This window comes from Galeopterus variegatus, unplaced genomic scaffold (genome assembly GCF_000696425.1).
Source record: "Galeopterus variegatus unplaced genomic scaffold, G_variegatus-3.0.2 Scaffold456, whole genome shotgun sequence".
NCBI lineage: Eukaryota > Metazoa > Chordata > Mammalia > Dermoptera > Cynocephalidae > Galeopterus > Galeopterus variegatus.
In genome coordinates this window covers 419,830-432,667 of record NW_007726567.1, presented here as the reverse complement: position 1 = coordinate 432,667, position 12,838 = coordinate 419,830, and the positions used below count along the sequence as shown (strand labels likewise).

Genomic DNA, 12,838 nt, shown 5'->3' with positions numbered 1-12,838 from the left:
CCTACATTTTAGAAAATTTTAAATGAAGACATAACACAATCATGAGCAGTATACTCTTAAGTCTCCATAGTTACAGACATACACATAGGGATCAAAGGAGCTTTTGATGTTATGCTACAAGATAAACCCTGAAGTGAGAGCTTCAGGCCTGGGTTTTAATTCTGACTCTATTAGTACCAGATTTTACTGAAGTCAACTAGCATCTATAGATTTGAATTTTTTCATTTGTAAAACAGAGTGGCTGAACAAATTAAGATCTCCAGATATGCCAAAATTTGTGTTTGTATTTTTTTAAATAAATGTACAATAATAGCACCGTTCACGAGGTAGAATAAAACCACTGAATTTAGTTAGGTACAGAGAAAGAGTGAAATGAACATGGCATCATAGTTGTAAACCAGTACCCTTGGCCATAACAAAATATGAGTATGGAAATCTTTTCTTCCACTTAAGCAGGATTCCTGGAAGATGGGGTTTTCTCAAAAGGGGAACTCATCTAAAACTTCCCATTATTATATTTCTCTGAAATCTGTTATTTCAAGTGCATATATTATCATGTATAAAGTAGATATATCATTTATGATTAGTGTTTTGTAAAACATGTAGAAAAACAAAGAATTTTAAAAAACACTGTGATTTTCTGAGTTTAAGTCCCTTTGGTTTTCTCCTAAAATTTCAATTATCATCAAATGAGCATTAGTCTGCCCATTTTCTTATTATTACATGTAAAAAAAAAAACCCTGTGAAATTTAATAAATTATTTATTTATTTATTTTAATAGAAAAAATATTTGGTCTGCCCATTTTCTTATTATTACATGTAAAAAAAACCCTGTGAAATTTAATAAATTATTTATTTATTTATTTTAATAGAAAAAATATTTTCAGACGAAAATAATTTTACACATACATAATGCATAAGAATTTCAAAGGAGAATGAAACTATATTACTTAAGATAAATAATATTCATTCTTTGAAGAAATATTTATGAGAATAATGTAAGTTATATTTTAAACCTAGAAAGAGAAATGTTGCTTATTTTTATTCTTTCATGAACAATAATATTAAAATTGGGTGTGTCCCGTGGGTCATAGAGCTAATCTTAACACAACAGAATAAGCTAAGTGGAACTTTAGAAAATTGTTGATTTTCCTATAATATACTCTATTTTATCTGTTCTACCTCTAGCTCCACATTTTCTTCCTCCTCCCCAGCTTTAAGATTTTTTCCTCAAACCTCCTATGGGGACCTGTGGACACTGACTTAGCTGTGCTGGGAAAACAAAGTATATATGGATGGTTAACTCCTAGCAGAGATTTAAGGCATGGAAAAGGGAGGCTGCAATGTTATGATTTTAGTCAATTAAAATAGTACTAATTATTGCAAAGAGTGAGCACGAAAATAATAAAAATAATTTTTAAAATGGCTAACATCTCTTAAATGCTTATTCTGAAACAGACACTGTGCTAGAACTTTCAAACTGAGAGGTGGGAAGCCTTGATTAAACAAATTAAGACTCTTCTCATTTTGATCCTACACATTAGTCAATTCTTCCTTGACCCCAAAATTGAATAGACATACATTCAGACATGCGCAAAAGTAGCCTCCTTTTAAATTTTTGCCTATGAGTCCACTTTAATTATTACAATATCATATTTACCAAACTATTTAGCAAAAATCATTGTCAAACCTGTAAGGCTGCTCTCCCGTGTGGGTTCTCAAGTGCCGTGTTAGGTTCGCAGACCTTGGAAAAATCTTGCCACAGTATCTGTTATGAAAACATGTTTATAAGAGAAAGTCAGCACAGTCGACTTTATTTCACTAGAGCCGCATAACAGCCAGATGCTTATTCCTGATTTAATTAATCTTGCATGGAACTCACATGTCTTTGGTATTTAAATTTTGCAACAAAGCCATTCTACAGATATAAATAACTCTATGAATAAAAGTTGTGTTATAAGATCTGGTTGAATCTGCTCATGCATAAGCAAGCAGTTTATGAAAATAGACTTTAGTTTTGATGACCCCCATATGCCTCTTTTATTAACTCTGTATCTTTACATTCACAAAACTGAACCAGACAAGGAGATAAAAAAAAAATGACAAGAGTTTGTGATTCTGGGTTGATGTAAACAGATTTCAAATGTTTAACTCATTTTACATGTCAGCCACACTGACAACTCCCTATATGCTGAGTGGTATCAGACCAGACAAGATCCTGAGACTTCATCCATCAAGGTATGTTCCCATAAAAGCTTTTCTGGAAAGAAAGTGACAAATTTTCCAAAGAGCAGAGAAATGGATATGCCTGAGTCAGATAACACACATTGAAGACAATTCAGAAATTATAAGCACAATGTATTAAAAAAAAAAACACAAAAAAACCCCAGAAACATAAAACAAGCTTTACTCTACTACTGATGAGTAAGAAGAAATTTATGAACTTGTTTTTTTCACTGATGGACCTTATTCGTCCTTCATTAATGGCCTTATTCTTCAATGCCATGACAATTAATAAATGGATGCTGAGGACAGTAGTATTATACCTTTGAATGAAAATAATTAACTGTGAAAAAATTTATAAATATCAAAGTGAGTCAAGTAGATGGGATTTGGACTGTTTCCAACCTCATTTATCACAACCAAATGGCCTGTGTTAAAATTCTCATTTAATAATAATTTTTTAAAACCACTATTTTTATCTCTCACTAAATAAAAAGTACTTTGAAGTGTGTGAGATCTATCATGGTTGCTATTAATCATCTAATCAGGAATAATTTCTAAAACAAACAGCAGGGCCTTTCGAAATTAGAGGGGCGAGTTTTGGAAAGTCAGCCATGAGTAACTTTGCAGTTACCTGCAGGTGTAGCGCTCTTTCCCCTTCCGCAGGAGGTTCTCCGGCAGGGCAGTAGGAGGTGCTCTGAAGTTAAACATGGAGGGGAGAAGCTCACTGGCCTCAGGTTTCAGAGCACTAAAGCTCTCTAGCTTTTCTGCCATGTTTTCAATAGCTGACATCTGAAAGGCAGAAGCACAAGACCATGAAGGGTCTGACATCTTTCCTTCTATAATAATCTCTGGCAAACCAAGGACATCATTAAAAGTAAAGCATCAAATCTGCTGAATGCAAGGGGTTGTAGAGAGTCATTGTAGTGTCCTAATATGAAACAAGTTAGACAATTGATTGATTTGGGAAATAACAAAGGTAGAACCAAGCTTATAAAATGCTGGGTGAACTTTTTTCATAAGGCCTTGGTTAGCCCATTTTACAGTAATCTGATATCCAACTGAGCAATGAAATACGTAAGAGAGATAATAAAGTCAAATTACCTCTTTATTTAATTAAACAGCAGCATTAATATTATGTGTGGACATCAATGTAATGAAAATTATAGAAAAAGGTGCTATATGCCTTGACCAGGTAATGAAAAGCATAAGAATCACAGTCTCATGACAAGAACTCGCAGAATCAAAGAACGTCATGTGTTCCAGAGTTACAGCTTAAGCCAAATGTGTATAATCCAGAAAGAAAAAATTAAATGTGTAAGATGTGTTGACTAAAGACTGCATTAAATTACTACGTGGATATAGCAGATTTTTAAGTGGGATCATATACAAAGAATTTTGATGAAATATTAATTTGTTCTGGATTAAGACAGTTCGTGATATACTAGTATAATTTCATATAACATAACTTGGCATGCTTGTTCTTAGGCAAGAGAAGCAGTTCATGTAACCACACTCAGAGAAATATTCTTGAAAAATAACTAACCTGCCTAATTCTTTTCCCCTAACAGCCTAATTTATTTTGCTTATAACCTTCACATTTTTGTCCACTTGCACACATATTGGACAGAATCACAATCAGAAGGGGGCATTTACTTTTAAAGTTAGCTTGATCCTTAATGTCCACAATTAGAGGGACTCTCTCCTTTCCTTCAACCCTCCCAAAATGTTGTTTTCTCATTGTTCACATTTTATTTGGAAGCTGCTTACTACTCAATTTTTAAGGAGAAAAAACAAACTCTCAGACCATCTTGTTAAATCAACTCAGCCATTATTTATCTGTTTCTCAGGGTACTATACCACTAGAGAGCTCTAAAAGCTATTAAAAAAATATTTGTACTCTATATGCATTCTGTATGCTTCTCGAAGTGTTGGGGTAGTAGACCAGAAGACACACAATGATAAGATGGTAATAACTGTAAATTCAAGCAAGTGGTCAACCCAAAAAAGCCTTTTTTTTTTCTTATGAGACAGCAAGATGGAGATGGAGTCCTAATTTATGAGCTCAAATTAAAAATAAAAGGTAACATTTCCTACTCAAAAGGAAAATTCACAAAACATATATTCTGTGGACACACAGCTGGACAAAACACCATCAAGTTCTTAAGCAAGAGCAAAATCTTAACAGCATGGCCTGAACGTGATTTTCTTCTCACAAAGGGAATATCACATGTTTGATTCTTCAAATGACTATTCATGTTCTAGTTAGCTCTCTTTCTTTTCTCTTTATCCTGGAGCCTGCCCTCTCATTTCATGCCCGGACTCCTAATGCTAGCTACAAATTGCAACGTACAGGGTACCACTGCCGATTTGCCAAATGTCTTTCATCAAACACAGTGCAAAAAAAAATCTCAGAGGAAAGTCAAGATACATTTACTTGTCAGACGACAAATGTGAACGCATTGGGAGGCAGTAAGAGCTATAAGCTCAGGGGTTTGATTCATAATCACTCAGCTGCTAAAACATTCTCCACAGATGCAAGTGGACAGCACATTTGTCACTATGAAGGATTTTGACACATACTGATCACAGGGCAGAGATATGGAATGATGATGCTGCTTAGAGGGGTTAGAAGAAATTCTGTCTCTGCAGGATATGGTCATTATCCCCTTCTAGCTAGAGCATTAGCATTTTCATATTACTTTGACTTTTGTTTATTAAAAATCAATCCAGAAACATTTTATGATACTATTTTATTTGCATTTATTTCTTCTAATTGATCATTTTGATATTCCATCTACTGTGGAATAAATTGTCTGACTGAAAAATGACCTCTGCCCTTCAAGCTGATTAGCAGTAACAAGCAAGGATAAGGGTCATGATTGCATGTATTTATTGGGAAGAATAGTAAGTACATGGTTGGTGATTATAAATGTTTTATTTATGTGCATTTAATATTAGAGTAAAGTTTCATTATCTAGCAGTTTTAAATCATTTGAGTGTCCGCCCTGCTGACATACTCAGATTTCTGCAGCAATATATCTTATAGAAATACTTTTCCTCTTATATGGAAAATAGCTTACTCATGACTATTATTATTCTCAGCTTTCATCTCTAGCACACATAAACTACAAGTCCTTCAAGTTATTTGAGAGCAATTGGCTGTTGAGAAATGTGTCTTGCTTTAGTAGCTGCTAATAGCTAGCTCCTTTTGAAGAAAGATCACTGTGATTACTTTACCTCAAAATGTTTCAATTTGGGGAAATCATCAAGAAACAAGAAAATATATTATGGGCTTGATGGCTAAGTAACGACCTTCTTAAAGATAATAGGAAAAAGAATAGGGGTTACCTAAGTAGCCTCTCTTATACGACACCCCCACCTTTGGCTTTGTGTCAAATGAAGAGAATTACATGGGAATGCGGGAAGGGAAAGAAGATGGGAAGTAAGCTGAGGGCAACTATTAATGCCACACACATACACACATGGACACATATACACCAGTTTCTACCCAGCTAGCAACCACTGAAACAAGATAAAAGCCTTCATTGAATCCTTACTTTCAACTTCCTAAGACTTGCCTTATAGCACAGTTAGAAAGAATAAGTTTCCCCTTTAGGGTAGATTGAAGTAATTTGGCCATCTGCCACTTGGGGTAGATTAGCAGTTCTATTACCAACATCAGGCCTATCTATACCTTAGGATAAGGTATAGGATTAAGATGAGCTTTATCTAGCCAATGGATCAAAACCCTAATGTTCTCTTGCTATCTGGGCTGACTGATGTGATGTTCCTCCAGAAATAACATATATTTTACAGGAGAAGTAGTAAGTTTTGAAATTCATTTTAAAGCCTGACTTGTTTTTTCAAAAATCAAGATAAATTGGGATAAATAGAATAGAATCTAGCTATATTTTTTCAATTATGAAAACTACAATGAAAAGGGCAATGTGTACTACTATGAGTAAGAAATTTGCTGAGAATGGGAAAAATAAAGGGGGGAAAAGTTCAATCATATATTTTAGAAATGTATTGCCCTGTGACCTATTCATGTCATAGGCTAATCTCAGAACAGTAAGTGACAGTTTTTTCTATGGAAAGTAATTTTTATTTACATATATAATAGTTGTCGATGGTATCTGCAGCCAGATGTCTGCAAGAGGAAGTTGTTTCACCCCCTTCTAGTCCCCAAGAGGCTATTAACTTTATCCTGACGCAAACTAATATTTAGACACAATTCCCTAGCTCCTACCAAAAAATGTAGCTATCTCTCTAGTCAAATAGCCTTTCTAAAAACATTTCAGGAGGCAAGATATCATCAACTGAGTCCTAAGCACTCAGCTTAACATTTATTATCTGGCAGCCAGTAATTGATGACATAAAAGAGTTTCTCATTAAAACTATTAAAGTGACAACCTGATTATATGAAATGATATGTCCAATGGCACCATGAATTATGTGACCTAATGTTTCACAAATTAGATTACACATGCCTTTATCATAAAATAACTAACTTTTCATAAATAACTTATGATGGGAAAGTTTGTAGATTTGGTAGTTTTCTATATTTATTCACTTGATAATCTTGAGAAATCTTAAAACCATGGTCATTTGGGGGAGAAGTAAATACTCATATTTTATGGCTGTCTCACTCTATGTATCACATTCAGCAGTCATGATTATAAAATCACTTAGTTTTTTTTTTACCTCTAAGAATCATAAACATATATCTTTAATATTTCCCACTAATGTCTGCTTTATAATACAAATGTAAATCACAGCTCTCTGTCTCACTCTATGTATCACATTCAGCAGTCATGATTATAAAATCACTTAGTTTTTTTTTTTACCTCTAAGAATCATAAACATATATCTTTAATATTTCCCACTAATGTCTGCTTTATAATACAAATGTAAATCACAGCTCTGAAAAACCTGTGACTCAATAAAATGGGAGTGAGAGTGTTTCCAAAGCTTTGCAATAACAGTTGCTATGCTGTCATATTATAAGGAGAGTCTAACTTACAATATAAATTGGCTTTGTAAGCTGGTAGAAGAATCATCGGCCATGTATGTAACAGGGGTGTAACACCCTAAGCTTCAAGCAGCTGACAATATACATAGGTACTTCAAAAAGTTTGAGGAAAAATGGAATTAAAAGATAATGCAAATCTTTCCATGAATTTTTTGAAGTACTCACATAGCTACTAGCAAAGTCATACTGTACCTTCAAAGGGGTGAAGACCATTAGATGCAATACTCAGGACAGATCTCTACCAGAAAAGGCAGAGGAGGAACACCGGAAAACCAAGCCAGGATAATTACAGAACAACCCGTTTACTGCACAACTTTGCCTCAGGTAGTGGGTCTCTCTCTCTCCGTCTCTCTCAATAAATACTTTCATAATTTTGAAATAAAAAATGTGAAAATATCAGAATGAGAAAAATCAAAATTTGTCACATATTCCATGAAAGAGATAAAACAGAGGAATTTCTGGTACAGAACAACTAACATCAGCTAGAGGAAATAGGTCAGGGCTAAAGTGCTCCAACTAAAATTAATTTATATGTAACTATACAGTGGCTTTAAAAGGACAGCTGAATTATATCCCAAGATTTTGCCTAGTCCTCAGAAAGCAGCATAATTTTGAGTGAAGAAGAGAAGAGTAAAAGAATGTGTACTTAGAGGAAATTCTGTAATACATGTTATTTCCATTGACCAAGTTTTATTTTGGGGATGAAAAGGTAGTATTCTTTGTATTCCGAATGTCCTCCCCAATAAAAATAAAGCTGTCCCCTAGTATCACTAACTGAAACTAACTATATCTGGAAATAGTAACTGAAAGTTGAGAAAGTGAGACCCATTGCTAAAAAATCTATTTACTAGTTAAATATGGATTTTTAAACATTTAGTTTTATTTCTCCAAATAGCCAGAATCAGTTTCTGCCTTGGGATATATGGATCTGAATTTCAATGCTGCCTGTGTCTGCACATAAGTTCAGGTTTTATCCTTTAGAAGGCTTTATCAAATGTACTTTTAACATGCTGATACAGGCCTCCCCCAATAACAGTGTCTTAGTGACCCCATTCTAAAGCCACTTTTAACAACGAGCTCCCAGGTGTCCAAAAAGAGTTCCACATCAAGGTATAACCATGTGGAATGGGCCAGATTTATCAAAAAAAATAGTTCTGTAAACAATTTATACCTCAATAAATGTCCAGTTATAACTGAAAGAATTATGCAGCTTGACAGAGCAGGGAAACTGTCTGCTGATGCCATATTATTTAATGGAAAGGGGCTCAGAATTCTTTATGTCTGTACAGCAATTTAGAATGTAAGCTATTTTCTTTTTAATGCTACATTACTTTAGTTAAAAATATAAGTAGGAAACTTACCCAAGTTCTCTGATCAGGCAGTTGGAACTGGGAGCAAAATTGAAACAAAAACAAGAAATTACTTCTGTGTTGGTAATTTATTACAAGCTATCCTTTGAGAAATTAACATTTATACTAACTTAGTAATTTTTGCTTATAATTTAACTGTACCTTGAGTAAAAGCTTTGGAAATAAAGATTAAATATTTTTATAATAATACATCTGAGTTTCCTCTATTTACCTAAATTAAATTTTAGAGTCGAGGTTATAAACCAGAATGCTCTTTCCAAGAAAGCTAAACACTATCTACTACCAAATCTTATAGCTAAGTAGATGCTTCCTTTTTATCTGCTATTACTCATTGCAAAACAATATCTCTAAATTTTACTTTAATAACTAAAAATGAAGCAATATTCTGCAAAAATAAAACCTCCTGCATTTTTATAGTGTTAATAACACAAAATATTTACTCTAATGTGAATCTTTGAGTAACAAAAAGATAATGTTCTTGAAATTCACCACTTGACTTTTAGTAGTATGGGATTCAGACCAACAGCAGTCAGAATATTTAAGAACATTAATTAAAGGAATTAAAAAGGTTTAATCATTTATGATGACTTATGACAAGATTTACTGGGGAAAACTTCAGTGAATTAGAAGCTCTTCCAGGAAACACAAAGGTTATACCCTTAGAAATATCATTTTGCTTGGTTAAGGGGATATCTATCTTGTTTTCATAAGTTTGGTCATCTTTAATAAGGAAGATACATAGTTTTTAAAGGATAAAAGTATTATCACAAAAGGAATTTATAACAATAGGTAGTACTTGTTGAAAGCAAATAAAAGAAGGGCAGAAAGACTTAAGTGCTTTTCACATCAATATATAAATGTTAACTTGGCAAAACACTAACTCATACCTCGTTCCTTGGAACTTTAGTAACAGGATAATCAAACAATTTAAAAGAAAGGAAGTGTAATGGACTGAATAAAAGATAGAAATTTAAGTAAAAGAGAGTCTTTCTTGCGGACATACACAAAGCCAAACACTTGAAAATAAAATGTGTAAATGGGAGTGGGAGTGTTTCCAAAACATAACAAACATTATTTTACATAACCAAAAATAATACTAAAAGTATAGGAAAATCAAACCTAGGAATAACAGCGAGTTTTACAATAGGGTAATTGCCAAATGATTTCTATGGCAGTTAAATGAGCTACCAATGTGAATGCAAGTATCCAAAATAGAAATCAATGAAATGACATTCCAGAGATCACATGGTAATACTCATACTATTCCTTCCATCTTCTTACCTATTTGTGTACATCATCTCCTTTTCAAAATTATAATCAAAACTATGGACACCATCAATAATTTTCAACCATGTATCCAGAAAGAGCCTCAACGATGCTTATTTCTCCCTTACAGTAAACTAACTTATTTATAAGAGAAAAATGGAAGGCTAATGGTGGTCTGATAAAGCAAACATTCTTTTTTAAGAATTGAACTGAGAGAAATTTAGACCCTGAGCATGTATCTTTTAATTTTGATGTATGTGTTCATGTGTCTTTTAAGTTTTTACAATTTAAAAATATATATTATTATTTCAAAAGGCAGTAGATGGTCTAATAATCTTTCAATAAAATTCAATATTTATTGAGGTGTTCCTTATCATTGATTAGAGATTGTGGACTGGGGAGGAATGTACTGGGTAGAATACAAAGATACACAAAAACTTGTAAAATCAGACTTGCCGAGAGAATACCACTACAAAGCACTTCTATATCTGTTTATATCTTTTCCCTGAAGCATTGAGAACATGATCTCCTCTTTATTATAATAATCCTGAGAAATAGCTAGGGCAAATCTTATTTCCATTTAAAGATGAAGATCTAGAAGCCCAGAAGGACCATGTGATTTGCACCAATATACTTTAAATGGAAAATGAAGGAATGAATGGCCTTACACAAACACTTTAGCTATGAAATCATGGCAACACTGGGAGCAGAGCCAAGTCCTTCTGTTTTGTCCTTGCTCTGTGCCATCCTTACCGCTGCCCAGTAAGGTTGTGCCATGAACACAGCAAGCATCTTTCTAAGTACTCCAAGATACATGGCATAGCCCTGGCACAGAAAATAGGCTCAGGGAATGGGAGCAGGGCATTTTACCAACATTCTTTGATATTAACAATGGAAAGCATCTGTATCCGTTAATAAGAGCTCTTTTCATTTAGGTCTTTCCATATGCCAAACACAATGCTAAACATGTTATGTACATAAATGCTGATCGTTACAGCCACCCTGGAAAGGCTGAGAGGGATATTCTCATTACACTGATGGAGAAGGCTCTGAGAGATTAACTACATTTTTTAAAACCTAAGCACTTTTGCTAATAAACAGTGAAACAAGTTGTGGAGAAGTTACTTCTAGCTCCAAATACCAGTTAGGTTTTTGTTTGTTTGTTTTAAGGTAGATCTTACTAAGATCTACCTTGATAAGATCTTTAAGGCTAAGATAGAATTGATATAGCACTTGACAAAAACCAAACAAAAAAAATCTGCTGTAATTTTGGGACATTTGAGGCAGATTTTCTGAAAGAACAGATCATTTGGTCTGAAGATCTGGTAAAAATGGAGGAGAACCCAAGCTCCCCCCACCTGCATCCCAGCAATACATAGCATTACACATTAAATCAGCCATGATGGTTATGAAAACAATGAACTATTTCTGTAGTAGCTGGTAAACAGCCTATGTTCTAAGCACCTTGAATGTTCCCATTCTTCTCTGGACTCTTTCCCAAATACCCCTCAGACAGTTCCACTCTGCAGCAAATAAACCATTAACAATTGGTACAATGGTCTCCAGAGTGGTAGGACGCCACCCTAATTGGTGGGTATTTGTGATACGCCAGGTCTTAAATATTTTGATTGTTACTCTCAGGTCCTGGTCTAAGAGCAACATGCAGTAGTAATAGGCAGTCCCTTCCACCATGACATGACATTCTAGTGTGGGAAGGAAATATACTCTGCTGGTTGCTCTCACAGGCATGTTTGTGAAGATCTGAAGAAATGATTGCTGAGCTCCAAGTACTGGCCACATGCCTTATCTTTTGTGATCCTTCATTAACTTTGGAAATTTTAAAATATAACATATTGTCTCATATTACTTCATTTAAAAATAGGTACATACTATATTTATAATAGCTGCATGCACATATAGTTTTTAGTAAACAAAATCTTCTGAATCAGTAAATTTACCTTGGGTAGCCAGAAATCTTTGAATTTCAGAGTGGATAGGGACCTTACACCAAACTCATTTTACAGATAAGAAAACTGAGATCCAAATAGACTTAGTTGCTCAGAGACACTGAATCCCAGTCTTAGTTTTTTTTTCCATTACACCATGTACCTATGTCACTCAATTTTAAAATGGTTTATTATGAGACTTTTAAAGATTATCAGAATATAAAAATAATTTAATTGTTGTAATTAAATGTTTATAAATATTACATACCTTTTTTAAAAGATTAATTTTAAAAGATTAAAAGATCATTTTTAAAGATTATAATTAGAAAGGAAGTTATCAAGACAGATGTACTTTCTGTTCAGTATCTGAAACAAATGCATATTATGGTCAGGTTTATTAGCCCATGAAACCCTTCATGTGCTATTTAGATCAGCCTAAATATACAGTATAAGTCCCTGATAAACATTTACTGTCTTAGAACTTGCTTCTTTTCTATAAAGAAATTAAGTCAGTTATATCGTTTCTTAGTTTTCCTATATAAAATTAATACTTAACTGGAATGTTTCTAAAACTTTTAATATTCTATCATATATTTTCTCAGTTTGAAATAAAGTGAGAATTTTTGAGCAACAATAGATTTCTCCAACTCACCCAGGAGATTGTATTTCTACTCTCATAATCTCTGCTCAGGACTTTGGGAAGGTACTTGAAAAAGTGAAGAGGTAACAGAGAGGGAAAAAAAGAATCATATCCCAAGATGAATTAATTTCATTACCTCATAGCTTTCTATAAGACAGCTTGCATGAATTTTCACCAATTTTATTAGAGGACCATCATTTTTGGTTTGAACTTATTGCAACAAAACAAATTAGTTTACTCTGCTTTCAAAGCATTTTCATAAAAATTTTGGCATCTATAAAGATCAGAGCTTGTATCATTTAAACAAAAACAAAATAAAATGTAAATTAAGAAACCAGATTCAAGATGTTTATATATT

The 12,838-nt window shown here is 33.5% G+C and overlaps 1 protein-coding gene across 3 annotated transcripts in view; it reads right to left on the bottom strand.

The window, feature by feature from the left end:
• Positions 1-12,838, bottom strand: part of MECOM (MDS1 and EVI1 complex locus) — a 301,600-nt gene that overhangs the window by 13,367 nt on the left and 275,395 nt on the right. For 2 of the 3 annotated variants that reach the window (XM_008568988.1, XM_008568990.1), the window contains exons 9-11: positions 8,620-8,646; positions 2,858-3,015; positions 1,691-1,768 (exon numbers count right to left, since the gene is read on the bottom strand). In XM_008568988.1, the coding sequence (XP_008567210.1) occupies positions 1,691-1,768; positions 2,858-3,015; positions 8,620-8,646 (263 nt within the window). The remainder of the gene's footprint in view (positions 1-1,690; positions 1,769-2,857; positions 3,016-8,619; positions 8,647-12,838) is intronic. The other variant, XM_008568989.1, reaches the window with a different exon arrangement.